Genomic DNA, 21,315 nt, shown 5'->3' with positions numbered 1-21,315 from the left:
TAACATCTATAAGTACTGATTGAAAAGATTTACTCCTGGGTAGAAATGCACTCTATGTAAAGGCATATCCATAAACCAAAAAATCCTTACAAAAACCTAAGCCTTAAAGACTATTTATGTTAACAGTTAAAGTCATATACTATAAATCCATATTTCAATAATTGCTAGCCTACTCCTTTATCCGAATGATCTTCAAGTTTTTAAAATTACTTTGTGAATATCCCCACATATTTAATTATTTGAATTCTGTGACAAGTACTCTCAATGCCCTTTGGGTATGCAATGCTGTGTCACGGAATTCACAAAGCCTGCCTTCTGAACACAGAGGTGCTGAGAGGAGGAGTTTCAGCAGGTGGAGTCAGTACAGCAATCACTGTTTGCAGGCAGCAAGGTACCATGGGATATGTAGTCCTAAGAAATGGAAAATGAACAGCAGATGACCAAAGCATGCAGGGAGTCCAGGAAGTTGTTGACAGATTGTCAGCAGACAGGCAGAATTCACAACATGAAAGAAGAATTTCAAGAAATCTTATTTTGGCTAGTCAAATATAACTATTTGTATTGCTAATACAATGCTGGTGTTATAAAATAAGCATGTATGCTGTCCCTATAGAACTCTTTTTGTTAACTATAGGCCCAAAAATTGCACAGAACATGATTAAAAAATGCATGCACAGTGTTTTCCATGTATTCGAATGGCCCCAGTTCACACCAGTGCAGTCAATTCCAATATGTTCCTGTGCAGAAAAGAAAAAGAAAAAAAAAACAGCACATGCTGCTTTTTTCTAAACAAAACTGTACTGGAACTCAGCAAAACACATCAAAAATACACCGGAATGAAGTATGGTGTGAACTGTAAGCAAAAACGCATCTGGAGTGCATTTTTGTGGTGTGAACTGGCCTTGAAACTCAAGACCAAGATAAATAAATACAACACAGATTTGCAGCTTTTGCACTCTGTATGCTGATGGATGGTGCGTTTTGCCTGGAGTTCTCCTTTTTAGGCCAAGATGTTTACTAAAACACCTGTGCTGGAGAGGATATACAGGCTGGCCATACAGCAAGCAGTTCCAGACACTGGAATACAAACAAGGATATGGAGCAGTGAAAAGCCTCTGGGGAAAGAATGAAATCTAAGGAAGTGACACACCTTACAGGGAGGCTGGAATTACAAGAGCTGCAGGAATGTACTCCCCACTCAACAAGCAGCAACAAAATCTTTAGACACAACATAATGATCATTAACTTTGCTTGACGTTTTGGTTACTGCTTGTTAGAAAGCAATATGAATCAGTTTTAAGATGACTAGTTACAATGAAAAATATATTTTTCTTGGAAGGTTCATAGACATTTACTGCATACTTAGGGCCATTCCATTTGATGATTGCCTGACTTGTACTGTTGGCAGATATATCATTCTACCTATCTCTTTATTTATATTTCTCATGTACTTAGACTCTATTCTTTCATCTTTTCTTTTCATTTTTACTTTTTCGATAGGATTGTGCCTTTTTGAAATGTACAATTCAACTGTGCTTTGTTACTACTGTACACATTGTTTGAAGCTGTACTGTTATTTTACAGACTTTCTTGAAAAAGAAAAAATTGTTTGTAAACAAAGAAAAATATATTTTTACAAATGTGACTGTGCTAAAATCTTGTACTTTTGTAGATGTGGGATCCTCACCTTCAGTACCTGGATGCTTCAGGACGCCCACAGGCACCATAACTGTTGGAGGCGGGGAGCTGAGGGCACCTGATGCCTGAGCCTGCTGCATAGGGGGGATGGTGGAGCAGTACTCCGCAGGGTTGTTTGGGTTTGGGCTCTGGACTGATGCACTGAGCATATTTTCCCATGCTTGAGCTGAAACACACAGTGAAAGCAATCAGGGAAAAAAAAAAGTTGTGTACAAAATTAGTGCGTAAAACAGGAATATCTCATCCAATCACATATCCCAAAAGAAAAGAGGGTTATTCCTCATTTTATCCCTCCAGCCAGATGTGAATACAGAGCATCTAGTATATAGTGCAAATATTAAAGAGTCATTTATTCCAAACTGCATACAGCTACTTCAGGCTATTAGGCCATAATCCGTCCAATGTAAGGAAACCTTGGCTCCATGGAGTAGGGCTTGTGGCCCAAAAGAACAGTATAACCAGGTTATACTGAGTGAGGGCTTCTTGATAGCTTTAACCCTTTGAGGGCCATAAGATTAGGGAACGCCAAAAGAATCAATTTTTTGTTTTTACAGTTCGTACACTTCAGTTGCTGTAACTAAGCCATTTCATGAAATAATTGGCAAAAAGCTAGATCCATTTGTTGATGAGAACTAATATTTTGACTCAAACCAAAAAAAAAAAGTATTTTAAGTTCTTAATCAGATTCTACAGGCAATTAAAAATATGGGACAAATACATCCCTTGGTCCTCAAAGGGTTAATGTGATGCTAAAGGATATATTAAGTTTTAAAGTTAAAATAAAATGGTTTTCCAATTAGCGATTGAACAGCATGGAGGGGTTCAGAACAGCTATAGTATAGAAGAGGCTGCACTCACCATTGATGAGCACAGAGTGGCAGATAACACACACTCTGGCTTCCTTCTTATCCATGTATAGAAGCTTGCACTTGAGGCTGCAGCAAGCAGCACAGAAAACCTGCAAATGAGAGAAAGCGTTAAATCAAAAGTAGAACTAAAGGCAAAATGTTTTTTTTTTCCATTTTGGATAGAGTAAGGGACAGTATACTCCCTGTCAGGCCTTTTTTTGCCATCTGTGTCCTATTGGGGAGATTTCTTTTTACGTCCTGTCCCACAGCCAAAACAGAGAGGAAATCCCTCCAAAGAAAGGGAATCCTTGGCCATCACCAAAACTAGTGTCCCCACTGGAATTATTCCTCTGTTTTCCTTTTCTGGTAACAACCCAAAATTGTGGTTTTTCTTTCACTTTCACTTTTGGGGATAATGGTAAACAGGACAAACAGAGAAGGTGAATTTCCCTAATGACAGTACAGACAATAGCAAAAACCTGACAGGTGTCCTAATCCTTCTCCACTATCTAAAACAAAGTTTTGCCTTTAAGCAGGCCAAAGATGGATTGAATCTTAGCAGGGACTAGCCAGGATTCGATCCATCTATGGGCAGGCTGATTGTACCCAAGATGACTGACAGATCGGCTTGGGCACAATCAGCATGTAGGATTTATAGCATGCAATTATTACCATCAGCTTTAGCCGCTAGCAGTAAACACTGTGTTCTCCTGGCAGGGACGGCTCCCTGCCCCCCCCCCCCCCCCCACCAGAAGACCACAATAGCTTTGCAGGATTATATAAATAAAAGTGCAGCGCTAAGTAATAAATCTGAAAATTGTCCACTGTAAGTCCAGTTCATATAAACGTGCCAGGTGACAAATGGAAATCCACAATGGTGATCCGTGAGGAAGTAGCAGAAATGCGCACTCACCAGAAGGCAGATATATATAAGCAGTATATATCAAAAGCTCATGGATCCTCGGTCAAGAAGAAACAGGTCTGGTCACTGTGGATTAGCTTTTCCTTTCCTCAAGGGTGCAAAGCAAAATTCTTCCTCCTCTTAGGTGGATGCTTGAATTCCTAATAAGGACTCTGCAAAGAGGTACTCCTTTTCAACCTTCTGGTGAGTGCGCATTTCTGCTACTTCCTCACGGATCACCATTTGTCACCTGGCACGTTTATATGAACTGGACTTACAGTGGACAATTTTCAGATTTATTACTTAGCGCTGCACTTTTATTTATATTATTCTGTATAAGTATCTATTGGTTACTTAAAGTGCTTAGCTGCTTTCTAGGATCAGCGCTCACTTTTTTATTTTTCTATAGAAAGCTTTGCAGGATTACCTTAGTTATACTTGTGCTATCCAGGAAAAAAACTAAACTATACTAATATCAGAAGCTTGCTCAGCTCACCTTAATTTGCATAGTCCCTCCCACACACAACTCAGGAGAGGATTAGCAACAGTACATTTTTTTAAACTTGCATTGGGCAAAGCTTGATTCCTGTATCACCTAACACATTCAAACATTTAAAGAATGTCTGAATGTAGCCGATATCTATAAAACACTTCTTAGACTACTATTTTGTTTGTTTACATGAGAGGTGCAGAAAAAAAAGCGTGTCCAGCAGCACCTGCAGATGTGGTCCAGGACCAATGGATGATATACAAAAAGGCAGCTACAAGAATGTCAAAATTACTCCACAGAAATTCCAATGCAAGTTTTAATCTTTAGCAGACCTGCAGGTGATTGTTAAGATCAAGACTATGAAACTAAAAATTCCAGCTGGCTCCTAAATTATTTGAGTTTTTCTGCTGCTGTCAATGAAAGCATGTTTCCCCTAGCTCTATAAAAAAATATGTCTGCTGGACCCTAGGTTGGACACGAATTTAAATACATCTGTTCATCCCTATTACAGATGTACAAAAAAATTATGTTAGTGCAGAACACAAGAGTCTGTCCTGATTATGACATGAAATTTCTGGAGTGTTCATCCCATAAGGCCATACCCCACAAACTAAAGAGTCCTATACAAGTGTAGAAGGGCTCATTGTGCAGGCACAGGCAGCACTGAAGTAAATTGTGTCCTGGAGGTGGCTTCATGCTGAGATAAGTAAGCAGCTGCATGTGGAATTTCTAGGTTAGGGGTCAAGGAATGGTCCAATGCAGTTGTTTGTATGAGCAAACTTTTTAAATTAAAAATGCAAGGCCTATTTTAGACAAAGTACTGGAGCAAGCTAGAGTTGAGTGGAATATTACTACCAAAATAACAAGACAACAGACAAGTCTAACATAAGATATTTGTTTTCCAGCAGTTACTGCCTAGGTAATACAGACTTCCTATATTCCCCAAACACTATTGGAGGCAGAAAAAGGCATCTCATATGACTAAAAACTGGAAAAATCATGAGGAGGTCCAAAAGTTCACAATGATATTGTCAGATCTGTTAAACTGAGGTAAATTTTGGAATTTCAGAGACTTCGAAAAAAACACAACTTATTTTAGTTCCACTTACCTTACCACATGCTCTGCAGTGGTGCCTCCTTTTGGTAAAGGTAAACCTTGCCTCGCACTTCATGCAGTTTGGTGCTTGGGAGTCAGGGACCCAGACTGGAGCCACCTCCCCTAGTGTTGTAAATGGCTTGGAGGTAGGAACTCTATACTGCCTAGCTAGGAGGTCATTATCAGGGCTATCTGGGGACACTGCAAGGCACGGGCTGTGGGGGCCCCTATAATCTCCTAGGAGGTCACCATTTGCATCAGTAACTGGGCTACGCAGACCAGCTTCTTCATGGAGAGCTTCTGAGACCATATTATCACTCTGATTTGATTTGTTTAACAGGTCATTTTTGTTTTTGGAGCCACAGCCTGCATTGGGGGGAACCAAGTCACTATGTAATATGTCAGATAATGGCTTTGGAATTTGCAGCTTCAGATGAGTTGGCTGCTTTGGACGCGCTCCACCATAGGGGACGCTTAGAGGTTGCATATTGCCAGCCAGTTTTGAAGAGGTCTGCCCATGCCCTGGTGTCACCTGGCCACACAGGCCATGCAGGTGATTCTTCATTTGGTCTCCAGTGATGTTCAGCACAAGTCCACTTGCTTCAGCAGCATCGTCCTCCCTCTGCTGATCATACACACTGGCGTAATATTCAGACTTGCACTCTTCAATTTCCTTCTCCTCTGTCACAGAATCTTCTTTTGACGGCAAACTCTTTGGGTTATGAGCTACATTTGGGTTCTGCATTCCATAGGAATCACACCCATTGTACAATGACATGTCTGCATCAACATTAGGCAGGCACCTGTCCTCACCACCAACACTAACAGAGCTGTCCAAGAAGATATCGTTACTCATTTCTTTGTTTCGACTGGATTCAAGACAAAGTTCATCCTTTTCTTGATTCTCTTTTACTTTTGTCACATTCAAGTCCCCATTGGTTACCACAGACTCTGAAAAATGCTCCACCACAAATTTGTGAGATCTGTCCTTTTGGAGGTCATCACTTAGGAGGTGATCAAGGGCAGCTGGACTGACTTCATATGCCAACTCATTAGCAAACTGCTTATCTAAAGACAAAAATAAGGCAGTTTTCTGCTGCTTTTCATTGCAAATGGTATCTACAGTTGCAGCACTAAACATACCTAGACCATTTGGTGGATGGAGATCTTTATTGTCAGTCTGTAAGTTGGGGACAGAAAGTGTACTAGCAGAAAGCTGGAGACCATCAGAATCTGTAGAAAACTCAATGGATGGACTATTATAGTGTTCAGTACCATCATCGGTGAATGCACCAACATTTATGGTGTCTTGTCCCTTCATGGTAGCACTAACACTAATTTCATTATCAACAGAGACATTAAGTCCTGTTTTACAGTCAGTACTGTTTTGTGGTTGCTGCTTTGAGTCTATAACATGAATCTGGCTTTGCGTGCTTCTAGAGTTATCAAGAGACATACTTGTAGGGCTATTGCAAGGAGATGAGCATATGCTCACATTAGAATCTTTAGTGCAGCTACTATTAAGGGTAACATCTGCTAAAACGGACTCCTCTCCGCAGCGCACAGTGGTGGTACTGCATACATTTTCTGGCTGGTCTTTGCAGTCAGCCAGCTGGTCTTCGGCCATGTTGGTACCTTCCGTCACCATGACGGAAAGCTCTGAGTTTAGACGTTTGATCTCTCCATTGGAACAGGGCGTCTTAGGTGTCAGGCAGGGTGATCGGTCTTTGAGGTGAGCCTCAATATCAATGATCGTCTTGGTGACATTGTCTAATGTCGAGTTATCAGTCAGACGGTGGGAAGGTGGATTGAGGATCTGATTCCACTTAGCATCCAGAAGCCTTGGTGAAACAGTCTCATCTGAAAAGGAAAGAACCAAATGATAAACTGAACAACCCATTCAGTTAAAAATAGAAATGAAAAGCAAAACATTTGTGTATAGGTATAAAAACAAACATTCTAAATACAATTCCCCCCCATTTTTTTTTTTTTATAAGCGATCACAATCCTCCAGTTCTCAGCTGCAGAAGAGCTGGGGGAGGAGAAATAGCAGCACACTATTCTTCCCAGTGAATGGCTGTGCAGGTGGAGTAGAAAGAGGATCATTGGAGGACAGCACAGAGAACTGACCACAGTATGTTCTCCTGCCCAGTGTGGTTAGTTTTTAATAGAAAAGAGGAATGACTAGCATGAACACGAGGGATATCACACAAAGCAATACAAAGAGAACAGAATACTTTTTCACTAAACATCCACCACGGCAGAAGGACTCGCAGAGCGCCAGATGACTTTAACGCACTTGTAGTACATTGTTTACTTCTTCTAGCCCCATAACTCCATACAGACCTGGGCTGAGATGTAAATACAGGAACCTATGCATTGCACCTACACGGACTGATCATGGTTGCAGACTTCAATGCAAAAATGTATTAAATGCTTATTTTATTAATGATGGTGCATGTATTAAACTTTTGTCCATGCCTTTAACATTATTCAAATAGAAAGCAATAATAACATTTGCACAAATGTCTCTATATCCAATTACCGGAAAACTAATTGCGATTGAGTTTACATCTATTATAAAATGGAACTCTAGTTTCATGATATCCTGGCTGTCATGCTGATGTTTTGGCTTTAGTACCAGGTAGCTGTCCTGAAACAATTACAGAGATAAGGAATTCTGACATTTTTTCCAGATCTGTGACTCAAAAGTATCAATGTCATTCAGCCAAGCATCTAGCACTGGCCAGCAATAGCAGAGCCTCCTATACGTCTTTCAGGACAGGTTCACTAACATGTCACTCCCTTTTTAAATAGGAAAAAGAAGTGTGTGATGATTGCTTTCAGCAGTGGGAATTACTCATTATTGCCCGTAAAGGAAGCATTACACTTAATCTTTGTATCAGTACGTAAAATTAGAAAGCATTTTAGCCATTTTTCATACTTTTTTGCTTAGACTTTGTGGTCCTGTAAATAGATTTATATTTTATGCAAAGTATTAAAACACACACATGAACTTTATTAGCAAGCCAGTCTTAGTCTGTAGGGTTCAATATTGAGTTGGCCCCGCCCTTTACAGCTATAACAGCTTCAACTCTTCTGGGAAGGCTGTCCACAAGGTTTAGGAGGGTGTCTATGGGAAGGTTGGACCATTCTTCCAGAAGCACATTTGTGAGGTCAGGCACTGATGTCAGACGAGAAGACCTGGCTCGCAGTCTCCACTCTAATTCATCCCAAAGGTGTTCAATCGGGTTGAGGTCAGGACTCTGTGCAGGCCAGTCAAGTTCCTGCACCCCAAACTCGCTCATCCATGTCTTTATGGACCTTGCTTTGTGCACTGGTGCGCAGTCATGTTGGAACAGAAAGGGCCATCCCCAAACTGTTCCCACAAAGTTGGGGACATAAAACTGTCCAAAATGTCTTGGTATGCTGATGCCCTAAGAGTTCCCATCACTGGAACTAGGGGGCCAAGCCCAACCCCTGAAAAACAGTCCCACAACATTATCCCCCCTCCACCAAACTTTACACTAGGTACAATGCAGTCAGGCAAGTACCGATCTCCTGGCAACCGCCAAACCCAGACACATCCATGGGATTGCAAGACAGAGAAGAGTGTTTCATCACTCCAGAGAACACATCTCCACTGCTCTAGAGTCCAGTGGCAGCGTGCTTTACACCACGGCATCCGACATTTGCATTGCACTTGGTGATGTAAGGCTTGATGCAGCTGCTCAGCCATGGAAACCCATTCCATGAAGCTCTCTACGCACTGTTGTTGTGCTAATCTGAAGGCCACACGAAGTTTGGAGGAGTTTAGCTATTGATTCTGCAGACATTTGGTAAATTCTGCATTTCAGCATACGCTGACCCCGCTCTGTCATTTTACGTGGCCTACCACTTCATTGCTGACTTGCTGTTGTTCCCAGTTGCTTCCACTTTGATATAATACCACTAACAGTTGACCGATGCACAGGTGGCAACCTATCACGGTCCCACGCTTGAATTCACTGAGCTCCCGAGAACGACCCATTCTTTCACAAATGTTTGTAGAAGCAGTCTGCATGCCTAGGTGCTTGATTGTATACACCTGTGCCAATGGAGGTGATTGGAACACCTGAATCCAATGATTTGGAGGGGTGTCCCAATACTTCTGGCACTATAGTGTATGCCTGGGGGAAAAACATTCAGTACATCTCTGCAAAAATTCCACTAAGCTTATAAATAACTTCTTGCAGTGAGCTGACAATGCTGCCTCTGCTACAATGAAATCCCAATCAGTACTGTCATCCCTGCTCGAGGTCTCCCCCGCTGCACTACAAAACAGCAGAAATAAAGGGGGGGGTCTGTAGTCCAAAGCAGTGGAAAACTGCAGGCAGCGTTAACAACACTGCTTGTATATTTAATGCAGTGGCAGCCATCTTTGCAAACTCTACAGGTTGTGGGGTGTTCACTGGAAATCTGACAGGTACGTTTCTGTACTTTCAGAAATTCAAAGAGGAACTACACTGTATCCGAGCACCACAAATCAAAACTGCTTTATACTTCATTTTTATTATTCAATACAAAAGTCCCCCATTCATTCATGTCTCCATGCTTTATTTTGCTGAGAAATCACTTTGAAAAACACCTCCCTAACTTTTCTGGTGGCCATCTTGAGTAAGGGCAGATGATTCATGAATCATTTACTTCCTGGAATCTATCTGTTCTTATCTCAGGCATGCAGGCAGACTCCTGGGATGTATGCTTTAATTTGTCTAGGTATGAAAACCAGGAAGTACCTGAAGAAATGTTTTAAAAAAAAAAAAAAAAAAAAAAAAGTTTAAAACACCTAAATATGACATACTGTCCTATCCATTTACTATCTAGCAGCATAAGGGTTAAAACTAGTTAGCTTCCTGTCTGCCCTATAGCAGAAATACTTCTACAGGACAGCACAGGTACGCAAAATCACGTGTATATATACGTGATGTTGCATTTCTGGGCAAGGGTCGCCCTATGCGCTCCACCATTCGCGGCCACGGATGTCAATCACTGGGTCCCGGCCGGTGATTACTGACAATCACCGACGGTAACAGTCCTCCTCCCTGTTGGCTCGGGCACACTGTTTTGGATGGCGAGTACAAGTAGTGTCCTGCAACCACCAAGAATTCACACACAGGCCCGTAGAGCCCCTAGAGTCCTTCTGGATGTGCTTGCAAATCCCAATTGGTAGCCCACAAATTCTGCAGCACCCGTACTTCCCCCATTCACTGCCCAACCCAGAATTCAGGGGAAAAAAGCAAATTTAACTACTCCCCTTGATTTTTTGGAGTTGTTTTTCACAGAAGATCTGTATGCATTGATTGTGGATTAAAGCAATTTATATACACAACAGTTTAGCGCCGCCACCCCAAATTCAAACCTTGCTAGACCATTCATATGAAAACCCATTACAGTTTCCGAATTTAAAGTTTTTTGGGGCCAAACCCTCAACATTGGCATTACTAAAAAAAAAAAAAAAATTTATTGCAGTTGTATTGGTCCACAGACCTGATTCATCATATGCCCGTGTTCTCTGCTGCCATGGCTAGGCATAGATATGAGAGTATGATGTGTTTTAGGCATTTCAGTGACAACACACTCTGTTGTCCTCGGGGTGACCTTGGATTTGACCGGCTCCTCAAAATTTGGCCCCTCGTAAATTACGATAAACAAAACTTTGCAGATGTCTTTAATCCCCAGCAAAACATCTGCGTTGACGAGTCCCTCATTCATTTTTCTGGCTGCCTTGCATTCAAACAATTTCTTCCCAGCAAGCGTGCCAGATATGGGGTCAAGATGTATAAGAGGGAAACAGACTATACACATAAGTTTCAAATTTACGAGGGAAAAGATAGTAACATGGAATGCCATGAATGCCCAGACTACATGGGGAGCAGTGGCAAGATAGTTTGGTCTCATCCTTTTTCCATATACTACTTATACATGGACACATTTTTATTCAAGCTTGCCACTATTTAGATATTTGTACAATCTTGGAATTGGCGCATATGGCACCGTGCGACCTAATCGCCGGGGCTTCCCCCAACGGCTTGTAAGTACCCGTCTTAGAATGGGATGGGATGAAGTACCCGTCTGAGGATGTCATTCAGCTGCAGCACCACCTTGTTTATACTGACAGTAACAGGGTCTTGTTCTCAGAATATACATACTGTAAGTAGGTGTGTACAGTGCTGTTGGGTGAGATTTTTCATCCGCAGTTAAAAAAAAGAAAAGAAGAGCATATATGCCGAAGCATGGGGCCTGGGGTGGCCAGTGGGTGTATGACCCCTATGCTTCGGCATATATATAATATTTTTTGGTACATTTTATGTGTGCCCACCATTAGAAGTGGGTGGATGCAGGGCGGTATATTCTTGTGGCAGAGATTTCTTCTCTTTTTTCATTCAGCCCACAGGCTGCATAAAAAGAAAAAAGAAAAAAAAAAAAAAACATAGCATATACACCCAACAAGGACCAGCGAAATACTGGTACATCACTGGACTTTGAGTGGTTATACCAGGATGATGCATCATCCTGGTATTGTTTTGTGTCAGCCAGCAATTGGCTTTCATGTAAAAGCAATCTTAGTGGCTAATTAGCTGCAGGATTGCTTTTACAAGAAGCGAGAGAAGATGCTCGCCCCCCCGCTGCCTTCCACGGCCTTCTCGGACAGTCCCATGCCATCGGGGGAACCTGAGAATGCAGGCAGTGTTTCTACCAGCTGACCATAGAGCTGATTGGAGACTGGAATGGTGCCAGTCATCTGTATTGTCTAAGAAATCGGAAGCTACGAGCATTTCATGACTTCAGTTTCGCAGAATCTAAACAGCACCATTTGCAAATTGAGAAAGCAACTGATCACACCGATCTTGGTGAGATTAGAAAATGTAAGGGCAGAGGAGATATCTAGAGTCTGATAGACCCCAGATTTCTCAAAAAAGAATATATGACAATGCCTGTTGAAGTTACAGGGGATATTTGCATTCCCTGCGATAGCATTAAAAGTGATCCAAAAAAAATGAAAGGGACAGTGTAAAAATAATTTTAAAACATCAAAATAACGCAAAAAAAAAAAAAAGCGCCCTTGCCCCCCACTTCCTGACTACCTATCACAGTTTCGGAGGCCCTGAAATGCCAGGATAGCACCAACCCTTCCAAATGACTCCTTTTTGGAAAGCAGACACCCCAAGAAATTTCATAAGAAGCATTGTGAGTACTTTGCAGATATCATTCGTTGCCACAAGTTTCTGGAAAATGAAGAAAGAAAAAAAATATATTTTTTTCTTTTTTTAGATTTCAAAACCTTGTTAGAAAAAATTAGATCTGCAAAATAATCACCATGCCTCTTTCTAAATTCCTGAGTATCTACTTTCCAAAACGGGGTCATTTGGGGGGGGGGTTTGGCGCTATCCTGGCATTTCAGGGCCTCCGAAACTGTGATAGCTAGTGAGGAAGTGAAATGAGGAAGTTACACACTTTCAGGCGTTCAAAGTGGCTAGGCTCCCAAAAAGTCTCACACATGTGGTATCCCCATACTTGGTAGAAGTAGCAGAATGTATTTTTGGGTGTAATTCCACATATACCCATGGCTTGTGTAAGAAATCTATCATTTAAATGACAAATTTGTGTAAAAAAAAATGTTTTTGTCATTTCCCAAAAACGTGTGGAAAAAAAATAAATCTTCCATGGACTCAATATGCCTCTCAGCAGATAGCTTAGGGTGTCCACTTTCCGAAAAGGGGTCATTTGGGGGTGTTTGTGCTGACCTGGTATTTTAGCACCTCAAGAAATGTGAAAGGAAGTCAAAAAGTAAAACCTGTGTAAATTCCATTATCTATACCATCGTTTGTAGATGCTATAACTTTCACACAAAGCAAAGCAATCAATATACACTTATTGGGATTTTTTTTCTTACCAAAAACATGTAGCAGAATACATTTTAGCCTAAATTTATGACGAAATTTGAGTTTTTTGGATTTTTTTTTATGAAAGAAATGAGAAAGTATTGTTTTTTTTTTCAAAATTTTCTTTCTTTTTTTGTTTATAGCGTGAAAAATAAAAAGCACACAGGTGATCAAATACCACCGAAAGAAAGCTCTATTTGTGTGAAAAAGAGGACATAAATTTCATTTGTGTACAGCATTGTATGACCGTGCAATTGTCAGTTAAACTAGCGCAGCGCTGTATAGCAAACAATGGCGTAAATTGCAGTATCTATACCATAGTTTGTAGACGCTATAACTTTCACACAAAGCAATCAATATACACTTATTGGAAATCTTTTTTACCAAAAACATGGAGCAGAATACATTTTGGCCTAAATTTATGATTAACTTTGAGTTTATTATATTTTTTTTATAGCCGAAAGTAAAAAAATCTTTTTTTTTTTCAAAATTTTTGGTCTATTTTTGTTTATAGCGCAAAAAATAAAAAGCGCACAGGTGATCAAATACCACCGAAAGAAAGCTCTATTTGTGTGAAATAAAGGACACAAATTTTGTTTGGGTACAGTATTGTATGACCGTGCAATTATCAGTTGAAATAGTGCAGCGCTGAATAGCAAAAAAAAAAAAAGGCCTGGTCAGGAAGGGGGGTAAATCCTCTGGAGGGCGAGTGGTTAATGTTGATTAAGAGAGTGAAGTTGCTTGACTTGTGGAGCTCAGATACCGTGTAGTTCCTCTCTAATGAGCCAGAGGTCACTGAAACTTTGTTGCCCAAACCAAACCTGGAAGTGTCTGTATGTGTCGGGTAACTTTATTTCAACTCTATGACTATGTCCTGTCAATTTGACAGTCTGATCAAAAGGAACGTACACAACCTTAGAGCAGTATTAATCATTAGATGTGGTGGCTGCATTAGATTTTATTTTTAGGCTTTTCCTCCCTCTGTTTTCACCTGGTGGTCTAGCCAGTAAAACCCTTCCTGTAGTAGAGTGCCTACACTCTGGATGACGGAGCAACAGAGACACCTTTGGAAAGCAGCATTGTCTGTCAGTCTGGGGGGATGGGAGTGTTAGATTTAGATACACTCACAAATTGAAGCCAAACTCCAGCTAACACATTATAAGCAGTTACCGCTACAGTTTTGTTCCTGTTGGGATAAAGGTTTTACATACAGTACATAAAAGCTGGGTATTGTAAGTACCACTGCCAGTGGCATAAGGTTTGTTTTAACCCTCTAATTGCTTCATGTGCAGGACAGCTTGTTCTTTTGAAAATCAACAGACTTATTGGCTGGATCACCAGGTGAAGAAGTGTTTGTAACTGTTGAATTGATTTTTCTTTTTTTAAACAGAGCAAAAGTCCTCTAAGCCATAAAATAAGAAATAAATCTCCACAATATTGACAGAGACCAGAACACAAGCCAGAAAGTGGAATTTTAGCTCCTCTCAAATGTCTCCAGTCAAACTGACAGACTTGTCACTTGAGGTTATGGTCGTGTTCTTAAGTTTAAATCTGATAGACTTATGTCTTTTTCAGACTATGTAAAAAGGGCACTTTAAGTGCTGTTCTGACATTAAAAGAATGACAGAACAGGCTGTTCTAGAACAATATCATTTTAATCTCACCCTTCACAGAAAACACTGAAAGGAATACTTGCTGGAAATCGGAAGCTGCAGGTCTCATCATCTTAATCATCTTGTTATTAAAACTGATCACGCTAACAATACTGCTGAAATAGGGCAACTTGTGGTGCCTGCAAGTGTCTGTGATAATCTTCAAAGCAATTCCTGTGTCCCTATGGAGCCACTTATTTCTTTCCCAAGCTGCATACTAGACCTTGACTGGACTTCTGAAGGTTAGTGGTGAAGCATCCTTGAGTTATTAACCAAGCATGGACATCTCCCACCGTCCCTGCCCATTATCCAACAATGAACAGCATAAGCCCAATGTTTACAGCCAACAGATATCCACGTAGATGTTGAATATGTGTGTTAAAAATTGCAGAAAAAGGAATGTACATGGCCCTCATATGATCACTTCTATTGATGAAACAGTTGCGTAATATGGATGTTCAGCAGTTTCATTACCATACAATGTTTGGCAGATCTAGCTACCAACAGGTCAGGTAGTCCTAACTGTTCATTGATGGGTAGCTTTAATCAGGTCAATACATATGACATCTCAGAACCAGGCTAGGTCCTGGATCAGGAATGTGCCCGCACAGATGCCGCTTTAGCCCACAGCTTGGTAAGGGGGCACTTGGAGGAAGAAGGAGCAGGTGACCACCAAAGAGGAGGTAAGGACTGCTCTGTGCAATATCACTGCACAGAGCAGATAAGTATAACATCTTTTTTATTCTGAATTTTTTTTTACCTTTAGTATCATTTTAATGCTAGCTGTGCAAAGTGATCAGTATTTCTAATAACACTCATCACTAATTACTATCCTTATCCATATTCTGCCAGTGACAGAGCTCCACTAAATCTCAGAAAAGTACACCACATTATGCATATGAATTTGCAACACTTCAGAAAAATGCTTGTCACAGAGCTTGTTTCATGAACAAAAAAAAATCAAATATAGAAGCCAAGAGATTTAAAAGAATGGTCATTCATTGTTGGTCAATGAAATAGTGGCAATTGCAAACTGACTGTCTCATTAAAATAAAAAAATCAACCAACCAGATCCTGGGAGAAAAAGAACATACAGTGCCACATCCCAACTCAACTGTCCAAAGCATCTTCAGGAACCAACTGATTCCATTGAAAAGGGTCTTTAAAAGGCTCTGTACTAGAGGAAGCATTAACAAAATTAGGTAAATATAAAAATACTAATTTTATTAATGACAATTTGTTGACTGTCTCATAAGAAGATCATCCATCCCAGCATGGAGCAAAACAAACTAAACAAATGCAGCACTTACTCAGTTACACCCTCACCCATACACACTGTACCATGAAAAGGAGGATTCACAATATAGGATAATTAAAGTGGACCTGAACTCAAAAAGTAAAGAACCTTTTCTATGTTTTAGGGGATATATAGAAATGTTAATATTCAGTATTACCCTTAGTACCTACTGTAGTAGGACGAATTTTCTTGAATTCCTCCTAAAAATAGCAGTGCACTTCCTGTGCCTTGAGCCTCATAGTTGTGCCTTTCTTGATTGATCTCACACTGCATATATACTTATGCATTTGACTGCTAGTTTTACAAGATTCTGAGCGAAATTTGGAAATTTCACTACTAGATTATTCACTGTTCTACTTGCTGGAGAGGAAGATGTATCTGAGAACCTGCAGTGTAAGGATCTCCCAGCTTTTGCATCACCTATGCTATGGATTTGTGCACTTCTATTCTACTGCGATTCCTGAAGTCTGCCATATTAGTCACTGGATTGGGGAGGGGGGGTGGAGTGATGGCCTACTGGACATAATTCCTGTAGACCTCCCTGGAGTGTTGGATGCCCATGTCCCCTATCACTTATTGTGGCTTCATCTGCTGGCCCCTACATCACTTATGTTTTCTTGTAGTTTTGTTAGGGGTAGTGGAACTACTTCACTTGGAAGAGGACAAGGCATCAGATGCACACAGGAGTATCAGATGTAGGTGCAGAGCGTGACGTCATTCGCACCGCCGGAGCCACGAGGAGGCTCGGCGGACATCTTTACTAGGGTCAGTATTGCCACCTTCCTTATCCTTATTTAACCTTTTATGGGTCTGGATCTGCATGCTACCCTGTATTTTATGCTGAGGCAAATAAATTTCCTTAAACATACTACACTATCTCTGGCACCTGTGTTTTTTCTGGGGCTCCTTTGTGGAGCTGTTACCCCCACAGAGAAGGTGCCAGTACCATTCAGAGGAGAGAGTCTCACCACCAGTGTGGAGTGCCTGACTGACCTTAAAGGGGACCTCAGGATCCGGCTTTGAGTCTTCGAGGACCCACCGTGAGAGGGATGCCTGCCATCTGACCTTTGGGAGGATCTGACATCAGGAATGATTATTCCTACATGCGCATAACCCATGCATTTCTGGTGAGTGCGCATTGCTATTATTTGAGGCCGCAAGAGCTTTGGAAGTTTGCACCCATTTTGTAAGAAACCACGAATATTATTACATTGACTTCTGACCGTCTTCAGTATAATTCTTTTAGCGCTGCACCATTCTACCCTCGTACATTTTGCATTTAAAGGCATTGTGGTTGCCTTAGGTGTTCTAGCTGCTGTGTTTATACAAGAGCGCTCACTACAATCCACTTTTGCCTTTTATACTTCTGCATTTGACTGCTAGTTTTACAAGATTCTGAGCGAAATTTGGAAATTTCACTACTAGATTATTCACTGTTCTACTTGCTGGAGAGGAAGATGTATCTGAGAACCTGCAGCGTAAGGATCTCCCAGCTTTTGCATCACCTATGCTATGGATTTGTGCACTTCTATTCTACTGCGATTCCTGAAGTCTGCCATATTAGTCACTGGATTGGGCAGGGGGGGTGGAGTGATGGCCTACTGGACATAATTCCTGTAGACTTCCCTGGAGTGTTGGATGCCCATGTCCCCTATCACTTATTGTGGCTTCATCTGCTGGCCCCTACATCACTTATGTTTTCTTGTAGTTTTGTTAGGGGTAGTGGAACTACTTCACTTGGAAGAGGACAAGGCATCAGATGCACACAGGAGTATCAGATGTTAGGATTATTTAGATAGCTAGAGCTCTTCCGGAGAGTGAAGATAACAGAATAATACACAGGACAGTTGAATGTGAACAATTTTTTTAAAAAGGCGACAGAATCTTTAACCACTTTAAGACCAGGCCTATCCTGACACTTCTCACATATATGTAAAAATAAGAATGAATTTGCTTGAAAATTACATAAAACCCCTAAGCAGTGTAGATTTTTTAAGCAGGGGCCCTAGAGAATAAATTGGTGGGTGTTGCAAATTATTGTCACGCAGGATTGGCATAGCGGTTTTTCAAACACAAATTTTTTGCAAAAAAATACACTTTAGGAACTTTAGTGCACACAAAAGACAATATAATACCCACAGTAATCTATTCAAATGTAAGTCCATAAGTGACAAATGCAATCAAAGTGGTTATGTGAATAGAAGTGTTCATACAATATTCCAGTGAAATAATTAAAATAAAATGTCTCAGATCACATAGAATCATAAAAAAAAACCTCTAAAATTCTGAATTTAAATAGTGGATAGTCCATGGCACTGCAGGTCACAGAAGTGCCAAGTGATATATGTGTGCTTATTTAGCAATAATAGTGATTATACATAGTCCGTGGCACTACAGGTCACAGCAATGCCCAGTGTTCATTGAACTACAAGGCGCAGCAATACCAGCTGGGATGCTCAAGAGTGCTCATGATCCAACATAGGAAACCACCACCTTATATGGATGTGCACTCACCAGAACGCTACTTGTATAATAGCATTAATGCTGATTCTTATGGGGTCTCAGAAAGCCATAAATAGGGACCGGACTTCTCCAGGGTCAGGGCTATGCAAAACCAGAAAAGGATCCTCCTAGGTGGAGAAGCTCTCCACAGGAGCCAAAAGTATGTCAATATAGTATAGTATTTATTAGAAATAGTTAAAAGCAATCCATGTGGATACATCAAAGAGTTAAATACATAAAAGCATACCAAAATGGCCGCCACTCCGAGCTAAGTTACTGTTATGCCAAGTAACTGGATACCAAACATGTCACGCTTTAAAATTGCGCACACCAGTGGAGCGACAACAAACTACGGTACGTTAAATTTTCCATAGGCAATGCTTTAATATATTTTACAGGTTACCACTTTGGATAAACACAAGAGGTCTGGTGCTAGAATTACTGCTCTCGATCTGATGTCCGCGGTGATACCTCATGTGTGGTGCAATCACTGTTTATGCATGCATGCGAGCCAGAAGCATACATTCGCCTTTGCGCATGAGCAAAGGGGGGATGGGGGCACATTGAAAATATATTTTTATTATTTAATTTTTTTTTAATTTTTCACTGTCTCTACATTTTTTGATCAACTTTATTGCTATCACAAGGGATGAACAACAACTCTTGTGTTAGCATGGGCAGTGACAGGTATTCTTTAGTGAGAGACCTGGGGGCTATTAGACCACAGATCTCCCCTCTGCTCTTAAAAGCATCAAATCATTTGATCCAATGCTTTCTCAAGCCAGTAACAGCTTGTTTACAAGCTGGTGAAGATCAGAGAGATGATCATTACAGTTCTCAGTCATCTCTATGGTCAGACAGCAGAACCACTGGCTTTAGTCCTGGGCTCCCCAGTGGGACGGCAGAGTCTGGAAAGGTGGCAGGAGAGGGGAGGGCCTTCTGTCACCTGTAAAAGCGATCCGTCGGCTGTAGCTGCAGGCAACATCCCAGTATAACCACTACTGCAACCAGGAAAGGCTCGAGCCCTCTGATCCCAATTAAAATGGCTATCAAAATGATATAATAATATTAATTATTAAGAGGAGAGCTGGTTCTGGAATCAGTCAGCCCTGCTCTATAGAGAAGACTACAAGGAAACAAATGTGGATCAGATAACCATACCAAGAGGGTGCCAATAAGCACAGATTAGGCTTTAAAAACAAGCACCTGAAAGGACATTTTACCGTTCCTCTACTTGCTCTGGGGATGACCTATAAAATGCGCACAGCCAGAAATCTGGATGATGGTTGCACAGAGCCTGCAGTCCCTCAGCATGTCATTTAACTCCTATCATGCATATTTATCACTGCAGCAAAAAAGGTATGTTGTTTTCAGTGAAAACTATGATGACGACAATCACTACTTTCTATGGAATGCCCTTCAGTACAAAGTTAGGATACAACACAAGGTTATAATGGCTATATCTAAATGCTGATTTTAAGCTGTGTTGTAAATCTGTAGATAAGTCATCAGGATTGTTTTATTAACGGCAAACTGGAGTTCCACACATGGGATTTCAAATCTACATACATAATGCTGATGGTTCTTTTGTGTGCTCACTCATCCTGCTTAGTAACACTGAGAACAGTCAAGTATTTTTTAAATGAACTGAGCAAAAACTGATCTGTGTGAAAGCAGCCTAATGAGGTCCAGTTGCTATGTTCAGGGTGTGCAGCTTTTAGGAAAACATCACTAATCATGATTTATTGAAAGGTGAGAATGACCTGCTGTTGACCTCCTTCTGATCCCCCTTTAACCTGCTTTAAGAGTGTCTTGCATTCCTAAAGACTTAAGAAAATGCAGAACTCACGAAACGAAAAAAATCCCATGGACATAGGCCCTCGAACTAGTGGCCTGAAAATAACAATTACTTTTTGGGGGAAAAAAATTAACCTTTTGTGTAACCCTTTGATCCTGAATTGTATTGTAGCTGTACAGTCCCCTATTTATTTTGTAAGGCTCGATGTAAATTGTTGGTGCTATAAAAAAAAAAAACTGTGTTGTAATAAAGTGTTACTGGTGAAACGGAGTCTAGTCAATATTCAAATTTTCCAAATCTGTTAAGCTGCGAAAAAAAAATTGTTTACAGTTTCATAAACTTGCTTAACCACCCCCCACCCAGCCTATAATAAAATGACCGCTGAGCGGTGAGCGCTGCCATCCTGGCAGTTTTGGGCCTCAAGAAATGAGTCAGTACATCAGGAATAATTTTCAAATATATATATACCATAGTTTGTAGACTCTATAACTTTCCTACAGACTAAATAACATACACTGATTTAGGTTATATCTACCAAAGAAATGTACTAGAATACATTTTGGCCCACGTTTATGAAGAAAAATGATTTACTTGTAAAATTTTATAACAGAAATTAAGAAAAATGCATTTTTTCAAAACATTGTTTTCATTTATTTAGCAAAAAATTAAAAAAAAAACAGTAATGAATAAATTCCACAAAAAAAAATAAATCTTTTTTTATGAACAAAATGATAAAGTTTCATTTGGGTAAAGTGTTGCATAAATGAGTAGAGTAGGGACCGGCCAAAGAGGGATTACTTTCACATAGTTGGCCAGCTAACTATATAAATTAAAACTTCCTCTTTTTATGCAAAGTTTGTTAGAGAAGGCGTATAGCAGTGTGCAGAGGGTTCATTCTGAATTTGTAATAAAGTGTGGGAACAGTATTTGTATCAGGCTGGTCATGTATTCATTATCATTCACCCACATTCATAAAATGTCAAAAAAAGGAACCTCATCATTGCCCACGTTATATACTGATATCAGTAATGTAATAAATCACATAACCAGTATATATTTCGATGTAGCTTGTGATAATTGAAATGCTCACATTACCTAACTAGTGCTG

General features: G+C 40.5%; 1 protein-coding gene across 1 annotated transcript in view; it reads right to left on the bottom strand.

Moving 5' to 3' along the window:
* The window catches only part of ZFYVE9 (zinc finger FYVE-type containing 9), a 140,721-nt gene that overhangs the window by 48,314 nt on the left and 71,092 nt on the right, over positions 1–21,315 (bottom strand). Inside the window, exons 3-5 of the mRNA XM_089684486.1 lie at positions 5,047–6,893; positions 2,557–2,656; positions 1,688–1,864 (exon numbers count right to left, since the gene is read on the bottom strand). Of these exons, the coding sequence (XP_089540612.1) occupies positions 1,688–1,864; positions 2,557–2,656; positions 5,047–6,893 (2,124 nt within the window). The remainder of the gene's footprint in view (positions 1–1,687; positions 1,865–2,556; positions 2,657–5,046; positions 6,894–21,315) is intronic.

Source organism: Staurois parvus, unplaced genomic scaffold, assembly GCF_062004578.1.
Source record: "Staurois parvus isolate SC_StPar_1 unplaced genomic scaffold, SC_StPar_1.0 ptg000347l, whole genome shotgun sequence".
Classification (NCBI taxonomy): Eukaryota; Metazoa; Chordata; class Amphibia; order Anura; family Ranidae; genus Staurois; species Staurois parvus.
Note: the sequence above shows the minus strand (reverse complement) of the source record. Positions and strands in the feature narration are given on the sequence as shown.